This window comes from Neoarius graeffei, chromosome 6 (genome assembly GCF_027579695.1).
Source record: "Neoarius graeffei isolate fNeoGra1 chromosome 6, fNeoGra1.pri, whole genome shotgun sequence".
In the NCBI taxonomy this organism is placed as follows: domain Eukaryota; kingdom Metazoa; phylum Chordata; class Actinopteri; order Siluriformes; family Ariidae; genus Neoarius; species Neoarius graeffei.
Genome location: NC_083574.1, coordinates 28652141 through 28673836, shown reverse-complemented (window position 1 = coordinate 28673836; position 21696 = coordinate 28652141). Strand labels below are relative to the sequence as shown.

At 41.1% G+C, this 21696-nt stretch overlaps 1 protein-coding gene across 3 annotated transcripts in view; it reads left to right on the top strand.

Annotated features, from left to right (window-relative positions):
* Window positions 1–21696, top strand: part of nectin1b (nectin cell adhesion molecule 1b) — a 648475-nt gene that overhangs the window by 172711 nt on the left and 454068 nt on the right. For all 3 annotated transcript variants that reach the window (XM_060923542.1, XM_060923543.1, XM_060923541.1), the window contains exon 2: window positions 17893–18264. In XM_060923542.1, coding sequence (XP_060779525.1) covers window positions 17893–18264 — 372 coding nt within the window. The remainder of the gene's footprint in view (window positions 1–17892; window positions 18265–21696) is intronic.

The window sequence follows — 21696 nt, the reverse complement described above, 5'->3', positions numbered from 1 at the left end:
TTATTTCACTGTTTTTGTCCACTTACAACCACCTCGTTATCTAGACTAGATTTTTGGTTTTAAGTATGGGGATGTATGCATATTTAATTAGAAGAAGTTCCATTTGGATAAATAATTGTAACATTCTTTCATGTTCCAGTTCAGTAAATATGTTTAAGAAATTATTTGGCAAAGGCTGTGATTTCTGTTGCTTAAAAACAACAACAACAACAACTATATCAGTGTCCAGCCCTTTCCCATTAATTGCCATTGAATTCCTGCATAAAAGTGGATGTGTAGAAAGAGGTTTAAGTGACAAAAATAACCATTTTTCATTATAACAAAGGAGGTGGAAACTAGGGTTGGGCGGTATCCAAATTTTGATACCTTTAAACCGTCTCTGTGTTTTCCCGGGGTATACGGTATTACCGAGAAAAAAAATAATATTTTGTTTCGGCCTACTGTGTAACGTGCGCCTATGCCTCAAATGTACTATTTAAAAGCAGCATAGCGAATTGTGTGCATTGTGGTATGGATTAAGCAGCAAAGCGAATTTTGTGCATTAAGTAGGGTTGCCACATCTGAGTTGTAAAAAACCGGGACACATCGGTCGGCGGTCGCGCCTGCGCGCACGTACGAGCGCGGGGGTTGAGGGCTGCGGACTCGCACATCTACGATGCCTTATGCCTTATGTGAATGTTCACGTTTAAAAATAAAACAGTTCAACTGGTGCAGTTAGGCGTTTAGTTAAAATTCATTTTGTCTTCTTAACCCTTAAATGGGCACTACCACAAATATTATTACAAAAAATAAGTTCATATAGGAATGATCTTATTTGGACGCCAATTTTTTTTTTTAAACAAATATTTAATAGTAGGCTAACAGCCCCCTGAAGAGTCTCTCCTCCCATTCCGTTTCCAAATCAAAATAATACAAATATAATCAATATAATTTCTCTCAGTCTGCTTCGTTGTTGTTTTAGCCTTTTCTCTGGAGAACTGAACTTTAAAAGTTAGACTATAATCATACCAAATAGCCCTAATCCTTTGTTTTAATCACAAGAGAGAGGTGCTATGTTATTGGGACAACTGATTTATTCATTTCTCACGCCAGTGTTCAGGCATTCTTTTTTGATATATTTAATGATTTATTTAATGATTCATTTATTGATGAAATTGGCCCAGGCTTTAGAACCAGCCTTTATCAGAATCAGAACATAGGAAGTAGACAGCCAGCCTACTTGCGCACCGACCAACGGAACTCTCACCTATTGTTTGGTATTACGGTATTCCAGTATCTTTGATTTCGCGCGGCCGCCGTTGTATTGACCACGATCACCTAGCAACGGCGACTGGCTGCGTGCGCAAACATTCGGTGAGGCCACACAAGTAGCTGCCTACAATATGCCCGCTTACGTGAAAACTATTAATATGTTAAGTGGCTGCGAGAAACATTAATGATTTGTGTTTATTTCAATGGGGGATAATGTGAGGAAGTAAAAAAACCGGGACAAAACGTGTCCCGGGAAGGTTATTCCATTTTCCTGGACATTTTCCATTTTCCACAAAAAACCGGGACAATCCCGGAAAAACCTGGACGTGTGGCAACACTAGCATTGAGAGATATTTCAAAGCATCACGCAACTCTTCCTTCATCTGTCAGACTCCAAAATGTCACGCAGGGTTGCCATGGTAACGACATAAACAACCCTGCACGCGATGAGAACTTCTTTAGGAAATTGATAGAATTAGTGAAAATACGATCACACAGTTATTCGGGACGATCTTCAATTTATTATTTTATATTATGACCTCATGTACTCCATATTTATTTAGATATTATATATTTTTTTTAAATGACGGTAATGAGACCGATACCGTTGGTACTTTTGGATACCTCGGGATACCTTCTTACCGTAATACCGCCCAACCCTAGTGGAAACACTACAGGAGAAGTACACTCAGAAAAACAGCAAAAATAAAAAGGAAATATCTTGTTTATATTTCTTTCCTCATGTTTCAGTACCACATTCTCCAGAATCATTTGAGTAGGTCTCAGCCTTGTGCGCAAATATCCTTCATGGTATTTTCGCTTTTTATTTAAATAATTATTAATTTGGAAACACACATTCCATTGAAATGCATAGAGGATATTACACAGTGATGTGAAGATATGAAGTTTATCTTTGAGTGGTGAATATATTTCACAAGTGAGCATAGCAAACGAGTAAAATATTTTTCAACATGAGAAGATAAACTTCATATCTTTGCGCCACCATTCTTTTTATTATATGAACACATCCACAAAAAATATGTAAGTTAATCAAAAGAATTTTAATTTTGAATCCATTCGCCATTTTGACAATGCACATCAAGTCAGCAGGAAAACACTGGGAGTGACGTCTGAGAGTGAAGATACTGAGAAATGTCACTCAGGTCCGGGATATATTTCGTATGAAAAATACGAGTTTTTCAACACGAGAAGATAAACTTTATATCTTCAAGCCAATGTGTGATTTTCTTTTTATTATATAGACACATTCAGAAACAAAAAGTACCCAAATTTATCAAAACATTTCATCACTATCCTCATGAGTCAGGATATTGAAAAATGTTACTCAATGTCCCAGATGTAGTTCGTATGAAAAAGATGAGTGACGTATTTCCCAGTAAAATGCTTGTCTATATAATAAATAGAGCAGGGCTTTTCAAAGTGTGGGGCGCGCCTCCCCTAGGGGGCACCAGAGTTCTCCAGGGGGGGGCGCAACATGAGGAAAAATAAACCAGAATAAGTTACTATTGCGGACATTTTGCGAACTTCAGCTAGCCTTTGCTAGAGACAAAATGGATCGATTTTTAGTACCTAAAGCTACAGTGAGTGAGGAGACAGAGTCTGGGCCAAGCAAAAAAAGAAGGAACCCAGATAGCAAAAGGGCGTTGATTCGACGGGGAATCATCAGCATGTTCTTCGACCATATGCCGTCGAATCATCGTGGATCACCGGTGTTGATTCAACACCGCTTTGCTCATACGAGTTTGCGTTGAAACGACGTTGAAAAGTGGATGGTGGCCGACAGAGAATAGACCCCCTTTCACCCTTTATTCAACTACGGATTTCGGTCGATTTATAGTTTAATTTTCGGCGATGATTCATCCAACTTTACTTCCTGTTTTATGTACAACAGGAAGGCTACAGATTAAGCAAAACAGGCTAAATTAAACTAGCTAACAATAAAGCATCGGGGCTTTTGCCTAGGATGAACACACACATGCATACTTCAACCATGAAAGTGAAAATTTATATCAATGTGCGTAGGCTACGTCCTGTTTTATGTACAACAGGATATAAAAATGCATGCAACAATGCACCTCTCCTAATGTTTGTCAAGCTATCTAATGAGGCATAACTTTTAACATTTATAAGGAACAGAACACACTTGAACAAGTTCTTAGAAACATTTTATGATTTATTTATAATTTATAATTGTGGCCTATTCCTCCTGCAGCGCAGACACCTGTACATGGAAACAGAAAAACATAACCAAAATTAATTTGATGCAGCATTGATAAAGAAAGTCAGCAGTAGGCTATGGGTTGGTAGCGTTGGTAGCCTGGATAATCTTTAAAGTTCATGGCCGCGAGGCGCGACCCATGGCTACACAAAAGAACAGGTCAGCTCAAAACGACATGCGACCTAGGCCTACATGCTCGATTTAAACGCTAAGTTTTCACACCAACGCTAAGTTTTCACTCCAACAAGACAACTACTTCGACTCGTTTTTCGATTGAATAATGCATCTGCATTGTTGTTGTTTCAAATGGATACTAGTTGAGGGAAATTTCTCCAACGCGTGATATGACTGAAGTTCATCATAACTTCTTAAACTGCTTGAAATTGTATTCGAAATTCCCTTTATTAATAGTGACTGAATAATGGTACGTACCAGATGTCCAGGGATGAATGAAAATGTAGCGTGGTCCAGTGTTTTTCTCAATGTTGTTTCAATGGTCCAAGCGTAGCAGCAGGCCGATCCACAAGAGAGTCGCGATCCAACCGAGTGGTGTGGGAGTTTCACGTGCACCCAGGTATATAACGGAAATGACGTCATCCAGTAAACAGCAGTGGTAATCGCACTGCATTATGGGACAGCGTGGGACATCCAACGACATATCGCTACGTATACGTACTGGCCCTTTTTTATATCATGCCTTGAAATGAAAGTCAATACAACAGAGATGAGAGACACCGGGTATGAAAGTAACACCAGGATAAGTTGTAACACCACCATTCCCACCAGTTAGGTATAAGATGCAGGTTTTGTAACACTTTCAATCTTCTTAGAATTAATTTATGATCATCTTGGAAATGTTAAGTTATTTGCAAAAAAACTTTCAAAGATAGAAGGTCAAATCCATTGCTGAGTTAAGAAAGTAAACTGGTTTTTGTTCTTTTTTTTATCATTTACTTATCATTATCACTTTTACTTGTATCATTTACTCGTATCTATGTGTAAGCAGGATAAGACAAACAGTGGCAATTTATATTCTGAACAATTAGTTGCTCATCCTACCAATGTTGAAAACTGGCCGGCAAAAGTGACGATGGTTCAACATCGCATATTCGACCTTCTCTGACGGTCGACAGATCAACCTTTACCCATGGTGATTCAACAGTGATAAATCGACCTTCTCCGACGGCGGAGAAATCGACGTTTCACGGCACCGTTTCAGCGTTGATTTTCTGACTTACGACGGAAACCGACCATTCTGACCAAGAATCGGCGCCGTTTCAACGTCCCTCTGCTATCTGGGAAGTATGACCACGATTATTTAAAGTTTGGATTTTCATGGACTGGATCTGAAGATGCTCCACTGCCACAGTGTGTTGTCTGCCAAGAGGTGCTAGCTAACGATGCTATGAGATGCTTAAAATGTGTAAAACAAGATGTTTTTTTTAAAAAAAAAAAAGCACAGATGTTTAAAATGTGTAAAAAAAAATTGTTTTAAAAAGCACAGATGTTTAAAGTGTGTAAAAAAGATGTTTTAATAAAGCTTATATGTTTAAAATGTGTAAAAAGATGTTTTAAAAAGCACAGATGTTTAAAATGTGTAAAAAAAAAAGATGTTTTAAAAAGCACAGATGTTTAAAATGTGTAAAAAAAGATGTTTTAATAAAGCTCATATGTTTTAAATGTGTAAAAGATGTTTTCAAAAAGTACAGATGTTTAAAATGTATAAAGCAACCATTTTTTTAAAATATGAAAGGAACATTAAGTATAGCAACAACAAAAATTGTAAGGGGGGCGCTGTTGTTTATTTGCTCTCTGAGGGGGGGCTGACTCTCCCACACTTTGAAAACCCCTGAAATAGAGGATATTACACAGTTGTACAAATATATGAAGCTTATTTTTGAGTGGTGAATGTATATAGAGCAAGTGAGTGTGTAATGTTCTTTATATTATATGGACACATCCACCAAAAAAAACAAACAAAAAAAACCCTCAAGTTAATCAAAAGAATTTTAATTTTGAACCGGATCACCATTTTGAGAATGCGCATCCACTCAGCGGAAAAACACTGGGAGTGACGTCATCGGAATAAAACATTGGAAATTATTATACATGCAGGACACTTTTGATGGAATAAAAACATGTATTCTATTCTCTTTGAGCGGGTTTCATTCATTTGGTTTGATATCATGAAATATTGTTAGCATATCATTTATCCTACATGTATTACATCACTCTACCCAATGGAGAACGAGCGTTGAATATGGTTTACGATTTTGCATGGTGTCACGGTGCAGGCACTTACGGATGTATGCGCAGAAGAGTAATGAGGAGCAAACAGTGATGGAGCCAAAGCGTGAGACAAGAATTAGAGTCGTAGAACAAGCGAGGGTCAGGTGATCAGCAAGCCATTTTAAGAGGGAAAGACAAAGAGCATAGATGGGAAAGAGAGAAGCAAGAGTCAGAATGAGAGTCAGTCAGAAACAACAAGGCTTGGTATGAACTGTTGAGAGTAGAACAACACTTCGCATTGGAGTAGTGTGAGAGAGAGGTTTATATAGGCAGGGGGACTAATTACGATGATGAGTAACAGCTGAGTTCAATAGTCTGGAGATAGAGGGCGCTGTGAGTTTTGGGGAGTGTAGTCCATGGTGTCCATGTTTGTAGTTTGGACAGTTCCAGCAGGTTTACTGACAGTGCCCCTCCCCGAGGAGCGCCCACTGGGAGCTATATTCTTTCTAGGGCACCCCCTACCTCTGGGTGTAGGCTTGTCTGGATGTAGAGCATGGAATTCTTGCTTGAGGAGTGGATCTAGGATGTCTTTAGCTGGAACCCAGCTCTGTTCTTTGGGTCTGTAACCCTCCCAGTCTACCAGGTATTCAATCTCTCTTCTACGTCTAGAGTTGAGGATCTTGTTTACCTGGTAGATGGGTTCACCCTCAATGTCGAGAGCTGGGTGCATTCTCGGTGAGGGGGCCTGGGATAGCAGGTTTGAGATAGGATACGTGGAATGTTGGTGACAGCCTGCTGTGAGGTGGGAGTTCTAGCCTATATGAAACTTCATTGATGTGGGCCAGCACTTTAAAAGGCCCGATATATCGTGGCTGGAGTTTCTTGCAGGAGTTGGGTTCCCTGAGGTTTCTTGTGGCTATCCAAACTGTGTTACCTGGGTTGTATGCTGGGGTGTCTGCTCTGTGCTTATTTGCATATTTCTTGTACTTTGCATTGATCGTTTCAATCTGTTGACGAACCTCCCCCCATACTGCATGGCTGTGCGAGAACCACTCTTCAACGGCTTGAATTTGGCTGGGAGTGTCGTCCCAGGGGAACAGGGGCAGCTGGTAGCAGAGTATGCACTGGAACGGTATTAGTTGGGTTGCAGAGTGTTTTGAGGGAGTTTTCTGCATACTTGGCCCATGGAAGGAAGCGTGCCCAGTCCCCCTGGTTGCGCATGCAGAAGATCCTCAAGAAACAGCCGATTTCTTGGTTGGCTCTCTTGACTTGTCTGTTAGACTGAGGGTGGTATCCAGATGTAAGGCTTACTGAAGCCCCTAGTCTTTCCATGAAGCTCCTCCAGAGATGAGAAATGAACTGAGATCCCCGATCGCTTACATTATCTTCAGGGAGACCATAGTAACAAAAAACCTGCTGGAATAATGGTTCTGCCATTTGGGCTGCAGTGGGGATGCCAGGTAAGGGAATGAGTTTGAGAGCTTTGGAGAAGTGGTCGATGGTTACCATAATGGTGGTGTTACCTTGTGAGGGAGGTCGGTCGGTGATGAAATCTATGGCTGTGTGGGACCAAGGTCTCTGAGGGGAGAGGACAGAGTTTACCAGCGGGCAGGGTTCTGAGTACTTTGGCTTGTGCACAGACAGAGCATGAGGCGATGAACTGGTTGATCTCTGTGAGCATGTTCTCCCACCAATACTTGTTCCTAAGTATCTGATGGGTGCGTTGGCTGCCCGGGTGTCCCGTAACGGGTTATACATAAGCCCATGTGATGAGTGTATCTCTGAGAGGTTTGGGCACATATAGTAGACCATGTGGAAGACTGTCGGGAAGTTGTTGAGGTTGAAAGTTCCTGATTTCTCTGTGTAGGTCCCAAGTGCTGGACTGTAGAAAGCACTGAGATGGGAAAATGGGATGGGCAGCAGAGTCCTGGTGAGTGGGAGCAAAGATTCACGAGAGGGCATCAGCCTTAGTATTCTTGGAGCCAGGGCGGAAAGAAATGGTGAAATTAAACCTTGTGAAAAGAGCCCATCTAACCGCTTGGCTTTCCTGGGATATTCTAGGTTCTTGTGGTCTGTTAGGATTATGAACGGGTGATTAGCACCTTCCAGCCAGTGTTGCCATTCTTAAAGGGCCAGTTTTATTGCAAGTAGCTCCTGATTCCCCACGTCATAATTCCTTTCTGCTAATGAGAGTTTCTTAGAAAAAAAGGCTACTGGATGAAGTTTCTGTTTGTCCCTGAAACGTTGGGATAGGACTGACCCTACTCCCGTGTCAGAAGCATCTACCTCCAGGGTGAAGGGCTTGGAAGGATCAGGATGCTGTAAGATGGGAGCAGAGGCGAAGGCTCGTTTGAGATGACAAAATGCTGCTTCTGCCAAGGGAAGAAGGCATTTTGGTCCCTTCTTGAGTAGTGCTGTCAAGGGAGCGGCAATTGAACTGAACCCTCTGATAAACTGGTGATAGAAGTTTGCAAAACCCAGAAAACATTGAAGGTCCTTAATGGATGTGGGTGTGGGCCAAGATGTAACTGCAGAGACCTTGGATGAGTCCATACTCACTCCCTTGGCACTGATGATGTATCCTAGGAAGGAGATACGCTTCTGATGGAGCTCGCATTTCTCTGCTTTGACACAGAGATGGTTCTGAAGCAGGCATTGAAGAACCGTTCTTACATGCTCTTGGTGACGTTCCTCGTCTGGAGAGTATATCAGGATGTCCTCGATATATGCAATAGCATATCTGCCTAGCATGTCCCGGAGCACGTCGCTGATAAGACCCTGGAACACGCTAGGTCCCGAAGAAAGGCCATATGACATTACCTGGTATTCAAAATGGCCGGCGGTAGTGCTGAATGCATTTTTCCACTCATCACCCCTTTTGATCCTGATGAGGTTGTATGCACTACATAAATCGAGCTTGGAGAAGATCTTTGCTGATCTGAGTTGTTCCAGGGCTGTGGGAAGTGGATAAGGGTATTTCACTGATACCAGGTTCAATCCCCTGTAATCAATACATGGGCATAGACCCCTGCCTCGTTTCTCCACAAAGAAGAAGCCAGACGAAGCTGGAGACTTAGAAGGATGGATGTAGCCCTGCTTGAGGGCCTCCTGAATGTACTCCTCCATAGCTGTTTGTTCCTTCTGAGAAAGAGGATAGATATGCTCACAAGGAGGTGACATGCACAGTACACAATTTAATACAGTATATGATTTGTCTGTAAAATGTACTTAAAAGTAATTCTAATATTTCAGTAAAGTGAAAAAAGCGCAAAAAATTGGTTGCTCATTAGTGAACACGTACCTTAATAAGTGAAGAGACATCAAAATCTTTCAAGGGAGTGAGGAAAGAGAGGAAGAAAAATTGCAAAGGAAAGTTTAAGTAATTGGAGGGGTGGGGAATGGAAGGAAAGAAAATGGAAGGACTGAGAATGGGGTTAAAAGCAGGGAAACTGAGCATGAGAAAAGCATACATATTTGACACACAAGAAGGCTATGAATGAAGGCCATTGATCATACAAAAATGATCTTCAGTCGGAAGCACAGGCACAACACTTCCTGTATCAATGCAGGACGTGTTGGTTTATCTGAAGATAACAGTGTCATTCTTTTATTGATCTCCCATACTTCTGTCAAGCAGAGCTAAGAATACCAGGCTCTAGTCATTCACTAACAGCCTGATTTTCCTTTTAGGGGTGGAATTCAAATTTGATGTGTAGTTAATAGTTAATTTTCATTACTATAGCCAAATTACCAACACAAAATATCATACATAGACATGCAACAGGTTACATGCAAGGAGAGCTAATTATTGGAGGTGTATTTTTGTTTGTTTTACATATTAGATATAAGTGAAGTGTGTAAAAAGGAATCATAGTTTCCTTAGAGTCAAAGTTTGATTAATCTGTTAGCCAGTGCGATGTAGATGCTTTGGTTCTGTTGTAGATGTTTGGGTGATGGTAATGACTGAAAATGTTACCATGTAATACAATATAGGGGACTACTGCCATGCTGACATTGGGGAGCTCAGCTTGCGTCCAGTGATAAATTCTTGATACCTGTGAGACAAATTGCTAATGCACAGTTGAGGCCAAAAGTTTGCATACAAATAAGCTAAACATATTCAGTCTCAATTTTTCACAACTCCACACATTTCATGTTATCATACATTTCTTCTGGCAAATCAGTTAGTGTATATAGTTTGTTCACATGGAGGTAATTTTAAAATAATCAGTTAGAGACAGATGTATGTCAGCTTTGATTCACTATATCAGAAATCAAGTGGGTCAAGATTTATATATATCAAGTTGACTGCATCTTTAAAGATGGAAGATTCAAGAAATTGTAATGATTTTTGGAAGTTTATCAATGGTCAGTTTTCATAATTAGGAGTTAATTGGGAGAACACCTTTGTTTGTAAAAAGCTCCTGTCTTTAGAAACACTGGCCCTCATTTACAAAATGAGCATACTATGACAGAAAACTGGGCGTATAGTCTTTTCCATGTAAAGCTTGGCATTTATCAATGTTGACATGAGTGGAAGCTATGATCAAATCTCACGTCAAGTCTCACCTCATGTATGCAAGTCAGCATGAACATGCTGTGAAAAACACAGTAAATCTGGTAGAGTGGAGAATTGCTATTAGACCATATATTCTGACTGGCACCTAAGTATATGCAGCCACATATTCATCATTTTAAAACGTAGCATATGGCAAACTGTTGTATTTTGTAAAGACCTACATCAACTATGTTTCATATAACATACATTTTCAAATTGTTTGCAATTAACAGAGTTAAAAGTTTTTTGGCATAAGATTAATTAATCTTTCATTTTGAGAAAGACTACTTGTTAGGCTGCGCTACTGTTGACATAATTACAAATAAAATTAAGCAGTGGGTGGGATAACTGATTTGCAGTGTGATAGGTTAGATGCTTATTCAGTCACCTATTTAAACAAGGGCTTTGCCACTCATCAAATCTCAGCAATGGCAGATCTGGCTCTGTTAGAAGACCTCTTCTATACACGAGGGTTTTTCAGGAGCACAGGGATTTTTTTTTATTTTTATGTAGAGTGACTAAGTCTGTTAAGTCGCTTTTGTCTCCCAAGACATCCAGGATAGTGGTGTGCCAGCATGGAGGCGACAGACATGTGCTCTCTCACATAGTTTGCAGTTGCCTGACACTGTGGGGCGGCTCCAGGCCTGTTTGTCAAGCCAAAGGCTGAACACCACTGGTGCCTGGCTTTGAATGACCTGAAACATCATTAAAATGAGGAAATAAGAAACTCCACAGCCGTGTAATTTTTGGTGAAAAGATCAGACTATTCATTTTGACGTTGAGCCAGTTAAAAATCAGGTTTAATAAAGAGCAATGTATTCAAGTTTTCAGCAGAAGTTTGTATAATTTATTTAGGTTTGATGAAATGCAACTTCCAAGATATTTAACATATTATGCTGCATATTTAAAACCTCAGAAAAAGATCAGCATTTGGCAGAGTAGCGAGACACCTTACTATAGTAATTAGAGTATTGACTGATCCAAAAGACAGTGAGGGATTTCTGATGTTTAATAGATGCATTTAAGATTCAAGATTCAAGATTTTTTATTTGTCATATACACAATAACAGACACAGCGGTTTATTATTGGGTAATGAAATTCTTATTTTGCAACTGCCCGACCAAACTACGCTTACCAATATAAAAAGAAATATATATATAAAATATGAAATATAAAGTGCATATGGAATGCAAAATATAAAGGTAGAGTGAAAAAAGAAGATAACATTTTTAAAAAAAGGAGAGGCAAACAAAACAGTGTGCAAATATAGAGGTAGATATACTGTGCAATGTCTTTTAAAAAAAAAGGGGGGGGCAAACAAACAATGTGCAAACATAGACGTAGATATACTGTGCAATGTCTTGTGCAAAATTGCTAATATAATCCGTGGTTCAAAGCCTGATGGAAATATAGAGGTAGATGGTGATTATAATCCGTGGTTCAAAAGCCTGATGGAAATATAGAGGTAGATGGTGATTATAATCTGTGGTTCAAAAGCCTGATGGCCTGAGGGTAAAAACTGTTTGTCAGTCTAGTAGTCCTTGCTTTCACACTCCTGTAGCGTCTGCCAGATGGTAAGAGCGTGAATAGTCTGTGTTGTGGGTGTGTTTGGTCCCTGATGATGCTCTGTGTCCTTTTTGTGACCCGGGTGTTGTATATGTCCTGTAGTGGGGGGAGGACAGCTCCACAGATGAACTGTGCCATTTTAATGACACGCTGGAGAGCCTTTCTGTCCTGAGTTGTGCAGTTCCCGTACCACACAGTGATGGAATTTGTCAGGACGCTCTCCACTGTGCACCTGTAGAAGTTGCTGAGGAGTTTGGTGGACAGTCCAAATATCCTCAGCTTCCTCAGGAAGAAGAGTCTCTGTTGAGCCTTCTTGATGGTCTGCTATGTGTTGTGTGTCCAGGTGAGATCCTCACTGATGTGAGTTCCGAGGAATTTAAATGTTTTCACCCTCTCCACCTGTGTCCCGTTGATGTGCAGCGAGGCGTGCTGGTCTCTCCTCCTCTTCCTCGGGTCAATAATCATCTCCTTGGTTTTCTCAGCATTCAAGGAGAGGTTATTTTCCTGGCACCAAGAGACCAGCTGAGCCACCTCCTCCCTGTAGGCGCTCTCATCTCTGCCGGTGATCAGCCCAATGACAGTGGTGTCGTCAGCAAACTTGATGATGGAAGTGTTGCTCTGGGTAGGGGTGCAGTCGTAGGTGAAGAGGGTGTACAGGAGTGGACTGAGCACACAGCCTTGGGGGGTCCCTGTGCTCACTGTCTTGGTGCTGGATATTCTGGTACCGACTCTGACAGCCTGGGGTCTGTTTGTGAGAAAGTCCAGGACCCAGCAGCAGAGGGAGGATGTCAGTCCAAGGGTGGAGAGCTTCTCAGTCAGTCTGCTGGGGATGACGGTGTTGAAGGCTGAACTGTAGTCCACAAACAGCATTCGAACATGGGTGTCCCTGTGCTCCAGGTGTGATAGGGCTGTGTGGATGGCTGCATTGACGGCATCATCAGTTGAATGGTTCTGACGATATGCAAATTGAAGGGGGTCTATTGTGACTGGGATGTCCTTTTTGATGTATGACATGACTATCCTCTCAAAACACTTCATTACAGCTGAAGTGAGTGCAATTGGGCAATAGTCATTCAGGCATGTTATATTGTTTTTCTTTGGGAGGGACACTATGGTGGTGGTCTTGAAGCATGTGGGCACAGAAGACATGGAGAGGGACAGGTTGAAAATGTCTGTGAAGACCTCTGCTAACTGTGTGGAGCAGGCCCTCAAAGCACGGCCGGGGATGTTGTCAGGGCCGGCTGCCTTTCGGGGGTTAGTCCTCCTGAAGACCTTGCTCTGTGCTGCCTCTTGGTAGAATCCCTCTGTGTTGGTTGGTGTTGAGGGTGTCGAAGCAAGCATAGAACTCGTTCAGCTCATCCGGTGATGTGTTGTGGTTGGCTGTGACCCTGCTGTTCTTCTGCTGGAAATTGGTGATGTGTTGCAGGCCCTGCCACATGCATCTGGAGTCTGAGGTGTTGTAGTAATCTTCCAGCTTCAGTCTGTACTGCCTCTTGGCTTCCCTGATGGATCTGCGTAGGTCATATCTGGCCTTTTTATATCCATCTGTGTCGCCAGAGGCAAAAGCGGTGGAGAGTGCATGTAGCATGGAGTGTACTTCACTGTTAATCCAAGGTTTTTGGTTTGGATATATTTTGCAGTGCTTGGTGGGGACAATGTCATTAATGCACGTGCTGATGTAGCTGGTGACCACAGATGCATATTCCTCTAAATCCACAGAACAGTCTTCTCTCAAAGCAGCAGTCTTAAACACATCCCGGTTTGTAGAACTGAAGCAGTCCTGGAGCACCAGATCCAGCCAACCGGACTAGTTACCTTCCAAAGTAACTAGCCAAACAGAAACTCAACTAATCAAATTTGTTCATGTATGAATTTTACTTCTGTCAAAAATAACGCAAAAGAGAGTAGTTACCATTGTTCATGACTAATGTGCATTTATTTCAAGACCCGAGTATTTTGATACTGTTGTTAAATACATAAATGAGAACACAGAGCACCATAATATAATATCAACAAATAATAATATATTGGGGTGGCATGGTGGTGGAGTGGTTAGTGCTGTCGCCTCACAGCAAGAAGGTCCGGGTTCGAGCCCCGTGGCCGGCGAGGGCCCTTCTGTGCGGAGTTTGCATGTTCTCCCCGTGTCCGCGTGGTTTTCCTCCGGGTGCTCTGGTTTCCCCCACAGTCCAAAGACATGCAGGTTAGGTTAACTGGTGACTCTAAATTGACCGTAGGTGTGAATGTGAGTGTGAATGGTTGTCTGTGTCTATGTGTCAGCCCTGTGATGACCTGGCGACTTGTCCAGGGTGTACCCTACCTTTCGCCCGTAGTCAGCTGGGATAGACTCCAGCTTGCCTGCGACCCTGTAGAACAGGATAAAGCGGCTAGAGATGATGAGATGAGATGTTTCTTTTGAATACTTGATAAAGTAAATAGGGATCGACCGATATGTTTTTTTCAGGGCCGATACCGATACCGATTATTATGGAATTGGGATGCCGATAACCGATATGTGCAACCGATAAATGTAAACATTATAATTCACATGAAATTAAACATAGCACACACTGACAAAGACCTTCATATCCATGAAATGTATGTTTAATTGTAAAATTGAACATGAAATTTTGTGCAGGGAGATGCCAGCAGCATTTGTACAATAAAGTCAAACATTAGTTAGAATAAAATGAGAAATAAAATAATAATAAAATAAATATTCACCAATAAAAAAATAAAATCACTCCCTACTATATTACAGCTCACCATTTTCAGTGGAAAATAAATGAAAATACACTCTGGATTCTTTTACACTAAGAACTAAGTAAGACTTACCAACTTCAAGTAGTTTTTAAATAACAAACCAAGTGTAGGGAGCTGCCTGCAGCATTTTTAAAAAAGTAAAATCAAACGTACAGTAAAGTAGGCTATCACTCCCTATTAGGAGCGGCTGCTCCTTTAAGAGTATATCGCTTTCCGAATCAGAAGCGCTAGCGAGGAGAATCACTTGCGCAAGAATTATAAATACTAGTCACACCTGGCTTGTTTAAATGTTCAAACAGCGCTTTATAAAGTTGCCTTGACCACCTCTCTGTATGGCTGTCATTCTACTGTTCGAGTAGAACTCCTGACACATTCACAACGTTTCCAGACGGGGATTTAAAAATGACTGCAGCCTACGTTATGCTGTTTCAGCGAGACTAGTTGGTTGTAGGCTAATTCAAGTGCTTCCTTCCGTAAGCTAAGTTTGCCTGGCTACACAGATGCAAATGGACAATTTTAATGAGTAGATGAAGAATGTAAACATATAATGATGTTGTGCTTTTGCAACTTGTGTGTTTGTGACTTATTGCGGGAAAAGCAGCGTGTCCTTACCTTGATCCGGGCGCCTTGAAACAGTTCAGAGTGTTTAGCTGCGCGTGTCGATTGGCTATATCTCTTGTGCCAAACAAATCAGATGTTGTGGTGGGCGGGACCGTGTTCTTGAACTCAGAGAGGCGAGTGCAGGAAAGGACGTGCAGTGACAGTCGCGTTAGGAACGAAATGGCTGCAAAAAGGCATGTTATCGGCATATCGGTGGAAATTATGGCCGATACCGATAACCCTAAAAATGCAGAATATCGGCCCGATATATCGGCCAGGCCGATTATCGGTCGACCCCTAAAAGTAATGCATCTGACTTGATGTGTGCCGCCATTTTTTTTTCTCTACTGACAATATATGAGCTGACATCCTAATAGTAGAATAGCCAATCAGAGTGTGTGATTGCTCATATCCAGTGAATGTGTATAGAATATATATATATGATTAGAGGAAGTGATGAAAGCACGTGCTGGAAAAGTCACTTTTAGTGTTAGCTCACCCCTATTAAAGGGTTTTTGAGTCCATAAAATTGGTGAAATTTAGTTCCCTCTGAAATTTGGCCATTGTGATGTATGTTTATTTCTGCAATATGTCAACCCCCCAAAAAACAAACAAACAAACCAGGCCATTCTGTGGCTGGGTAATTATTTAATTTGAGGGGATTCCCTAGCAAATAATGCTTGTTTCACGCATTCAAACAGACAGAGGAAGTCCGTGTGCACATGTGCAAGTTTACCATCTTCTTCTTTGTCTTTTGGGTTTTACTGCAGCTGCCATCCACAGTGTTGCATTACTGCCATCTACAGGTTCATCTTGACTGTGCACTGACAGTTACATCATTCTGTTGCTAAACAAACAGCTGATCACACCGAGGTGCTCGATGACTGCCGATATTTATTAATTTGGTCCTGCGTTTCCTTTCCTTTGCAACATAACGTCTTTTCTTCTCGCTTTCCGTTAGTGTAGTCGGTCTTTCATTCGCACACTCACATCCTCCATTTTTCTCTCCTGTTTCAAATTTGTATCCCACAATGCCTTGCACGAACGGGGATAGCCCACTACATGATGCATGATGTAGTATCTTGAATTGGGTCATGTTGAAACAGGAAAAAATAACGGAGAATTTAGGGCCACATGGCCCTAAATTCATTAATTGTTCTATTAAAAAAAAAAACAAATAAAATTGGAAGTCTGTGATTTGAATTCCGTAGCTTTTGGTCCACTAAACAAAAATAATTGGGTGTCAGGGAAAATTATTTTTATGACCTATACTTGGAAAATCTGAAAGGCAGTCTACCTTTAAAATACAATAGCTTGTGGTTTTATTTAGTGCAAGGCAAATGTTTTTGGTATGGGCACACTTATTCAGGAGTGAGCAGAGTTTTGTTTAATAGGTATTCTGGGCTGCCACAAGAGAGTTTAGAAGTGGACTAATTAAATTTGTTTAAATTTGGGGGTGGGGGGTGGGGGGGGGTGTTGTTCAGAATTCCTCTATTCAAGGCTTTTTTACAGGGGTGCTGGGTGGGCTGCCTCCAAGCCTTCCTCATCAGGAAGACACTAAATGTATATTCCCACCAGGCTTTCTTGTAAATACCTCCATAAAAATATTGACAGAGTGTAGCCGTAGCCATGGACTCTGTTATCACTTATAGTGAGAAAGGAAGTGGTTGAGGTCAGAGCATTTGCAAAGAGGGAAGTATTTGCAGGCAAAACATGTATTGTATTACAAATCCATTTTGTTGATTAAAATAATACTGACACTTACTGGGGTTTCTTTTCAGTGATTTGTACATACATAGTCACCTCCAAAAGTATTGGAACAACAAGGCCAATTCTTTTGTTGCTATACACTTAAGACATTTGGGTTTGAGATCAAATGATGGGTATGAGAGAATAGATCTGAATTTCAGATTTCATTTCCTGATATCGTCGTCGTCACTGCTGAACCTGATCTGGGCTTGAGGCGAACCATGTTTGGTTGACGTGCCCAGAATTGTAGCAGTAGGGTGGCCAGTTCCTTTCTGTGTACTCACTCACTCACTCACTCACTCACTCACTCACTCACTCACTCACTCACACACACAGGCAATTTAGAGTAGCCAGTTAACCTAACTGCATGTCTTTGGACTGTGGGGGAAACCGGCGCACCCGGAGGAAACCCACACAGACATGGGGAGAACATGCAAACTCCACACAGAAAGGCCCCTTCGGCCACTGGGCTTGAACCCAGAACCTTCTTGCTGTGAGGCAACAGTGCTAACCACTGCACCGCTGTGCTGCCCATTTCCTGATATATAGATGTGTTAAACAACTTGGAGCATGGCACCTTTGATGGCACACCACCCAATTTTAGGTGAGCAAACATATTGTAACAGATAATCTTCAAGTAAATTAAAGTATTTATCACTTAATATTTGGTTGCATATCCCTTGCTTGGAATACGTTAAGTATAGGCAGTTGGCGACCTACTGACACCACCAAACTGTTTCATTCTTCTTTTGTGGTGCTTTTCCAGGCGTGTACCACAGCTTAGTTGTTGTTTCCTTACTGTTGTCTTCTGGTAGTTAGCGCACCAGAAGAGACCCCAGAACAAAAGAACTGGCCTTGCTGTTCCTTGTACTTTTGGAAGGGACTGTATTTGACTTAATTACATAATTGTCTTCTTTGTTGCTCTGTCTTTGTTTATAGTGGGGAATGGGCAATCTGTGCAGATGGACACGGAGGTATCTGGCTTTGTGGGTTCTACAGTGGAGCTAAGCTGCCTCTTCATCAACAGCAAGACCCCAGTGAAGATCTCACAGGTTACTTGGCAGAAGTCCTTCAATGGCACTAAGCAGAATGTGGCCACTGCCAACCCAGCGCTAGGTGTCTCTGTGCTGCCTGCTTTTAAAGACCGTGTTACCTTCAAGCACCTGGCCACACCACAGGCAAATCCCTCGCTTGAAGACACCACAATTGTTTTCAGCAACCTGCGCCTTTCAGATGAGGCTGCCTACATCTGCGAGTATACCACCTTCCCAGCAGGCAACAGGGAAAACATGGTCAACCTCACTGTCTATGGTAATGCATAGTCAACTCTAGCTCTTATTGCAAGCATGTAGGGTGACTTTTTGATTGGTATGTATATGAGCATTTAATTAATTACTGGACATCTTGAAATATATTTAACAGTTATTCCACAAAATTGAGTTGTACATGAGCTGATAGCCGATGAGGCTCATACGCGCCAAGTTGGCTATAAGCCACGTACGACGAGATTGAGTGGAATAACTGTTTTATTCTATCCACGTTCACTGGATTTCGAGAAACAGAGCATTTTTATTTTTTGCAAATTCGATAAGTAAAAATTTTATACAAAACGTCTGACAAAATAATTTCCCCTTAGAATGTAAACAAACTGGAGGAATGAGAGTAGCAATTTGTGAAAAATACAATAATACTAATTCTTGAAAAAAAAGATATGTTCTTACCATTAAATACTTTTATTTCATATTTTGTTGCTTTTTTTTGTATTTTTTTTTTCTTCTTCCTCTTTAGGGGTTTTTGGTGGTTGGCAAACCAACTTAAAGGTGCATTACCGCCACTGACTGGGCTGGAGTGTGAAACAGGCGATATTGGGGGAAAAACAAAAAACTATATCCTTTTAGCTATCCTTTCTTTTATAGTGGGGCAAAAAAGTATTTAGTCAGTCACCAATTGTGCAAGTTCTCCCACTTAAAAAGATGAGAGAGGCCTGTAATTTTCATCATAGGTATACCTCAACTATGAGAGACAAAATGAGAAAAAAAAATCCAGAAAATCACATTGTCTAATTTTTAAAGAATTTATTTGCAAATTATGGTGGAAAATAAGTATTTGGTCAATAACAAAAGTTCATCTCAGTACTTTGTTACATACCCTTTGTTGGCAATGACAGAGGTCAAACGTTTTCTGCAAGTCTTCACAAGGTTTTCACACACTGTTGCTGGTATTTTGGCCCATTCCTCCATGCAGATCTCCTCTAGAGCAGTGATGTTTTGGGGCTGTCGCTGGGCAACACGGACTTTCAACTCCCTCCAAAGATTTTCTATGGGGTTGAGATCTGGAGACTGGCTAGGCCACTCCAGGACCTTGAAATGCTTCTTACGAAGCCACTCCTTCGTTGCCCGGGCAGTGTGTTTGGGATCATTGTCATGCTGAAAGACCCAGCCATGTTTCATCTTCAATGCCCTTGCTGATGGAAGGAGGTTTTCACTCAAAATCTCACGATACATGGCCCCATTCATTTTTTCCTTTACACGGATCAGTCGTCCTGGTCCCTTTGCAGAAAAACAGCCCCAAAGCATGATGTTTCCACCCCCATGCTTCACAGTAGGTATGGTGTTCTTTGGATGCAACTCAGCATTCTTTCTCCTCCAAACACGACAAGTTGAGTTTTTACCAAAAAGTTCTATTTTGGTTTCATCTGACCGTATGACATTCTCCCAATCCTCTTCTGGATCATCCAAATGCTCTCTAGCAAACTTCAGACGGGCCCGGACATGTACTGGCTTAAGCAGGGGGACACGTCTGGCACTGCAGGATTTGAGTCCCTCGTGGTGTAGTGATGGTAGCCTTTGTTACTTTGGTCCCAGCTCTCTGCAGGTCATTCACTAGGTCCCCTGTGTGGTTCTGGGATTTTTGCTCACCGTTCTTGTGATCATTTTGACCCCACGGGGTGAGATCTTGCGTGGAGCCCCAGATCGAGGGAGATTATGAATGGTCTTGTATGTCCTCCATTTTCTAATAATTGCTCCCACAGTTGATTTTTTCACACCAAGCTGCTTACCTATTGCAGATTCAGTCTTCCCAGCCTGGTGCAGGTCTACAATTTTGTTTCTGGTGTCCTTTGACAGCTCTTTGGTCTTGGCCATAATGGAGTTTGGAGTGTGACTGTTTGAGGTTGTAGACAGGTGTCTTTTATACTGATAACGAGTTCAAACAGGTGCCATTAATACAGGTAACGAGTGGAGGACAGAGGAGCCTCTTAAAGAAGTTACAGGTCTGTGAGAGCCAGAAATCTTGCTTGTTTGTAGGTGACCAAATACTTATTTTACCAAAGAATTTACCAATTAATTCATTAAAAATCCTACAATGTGATTTCCTGGATTCTTTCCCCCCATTCTGTCTCTCATAGTTGAAGTGTACCTATGATGAAAATTACAGGCCTCTCTCATGTTTTTAAGTGGGAGAACTTGCACAATTGGTACCTGACTAAATACTTTTTTGCCCCACTGTAAATACTTGATACTTTGGGGGGTTTTGTTTTTGAATAGAGTTTTTATTTTGTCCTCGGTTGGTTCAGCAACATGCTCTGCCATTTTGTTTTTCTCTACTCATGGTATATGAGCTGATATCCTAGTAGTAGAGTAGCCAATCAGAGTGTGCAATTACTCATATCCAGTGAATGTGGATAGAATAATTAACAGTTATTCCATGAAATTGAGTCGTATATGAGCTGATAGCCAACAAAGCGCAGAGTGCCGAGTTGGCTATAAGCCATGTATCATGAGATTGAGTGGAATAACTGTTTTATTCTCCCCATGTTCACTGGATTTTGAAAAACAGGATTTTATTTTTATTTTTTGCAAATTCAGTAAATTAAAACTTTGTACAAAACATCAGACAAAATAATTTCTGCTTAGAATGTAACCATCTGGCAAACTGACAGTAGCAATTTGTGAAAAATGCTATAATAATAATTCTTAAAAAATAAAGCAATATATGTTCTTATCATGAAATAATTTCATTCCATATTTTGTTGCTTTTCTTTGTAGTTTCTGGGTTTTTGTTTTTGAGTAGAGTTATTTCATCTCGGTTGGTTCAGCAACACGGTCTGCCATTTTCTTCTTTTTTAGGGTTTTTTGGAAGTTGGCAAGCCAACTTAAAGGTGCATTACCGCCTCCGACTGGGCTGGAGTGTGGAACAGGAGATGTTTGGGGGGGCACTACATTCTTTTAGCTATTTCTGTTTCTTTTAAATACTTGACAACAAAGTGTTATATCTGACTTTATGCGCTCTTCCGTTTTGTTTTTCTACTCGCAGTATATGAGCTGATAGCTTTGTAGTAGAGTAGCCAATCAGAATGTGCCATTGCGTCTAAGGGTTATGAAAAATGCATTTAGTTAATTAGCTTAATCTCACCTTGAAATTTTATGGGAAGAAATTTAACCTTTAAACGAAGTAAATTTCTTAGAAAACAAAAATAAAAAGCCCAAACCAAACCATGTGTCATAATTATTTGTGCCGTGGCATTTACTACTTTTCTAGTAGTGGCAAATGGTGTCGAATTGTAGACTTGGAAACTCCAAAATGCTACCAGTGTCTACAAATTTCCAACCATAAACCTTTCTAACTCCAAACTTTTGCCTCTCTAAACATTCTCCTTACTGTGCATGGGGGCAAAACACAAATGTTCTTTCTCTCTCCCTCACACACACACACACACACACACACACACACACACACACACAC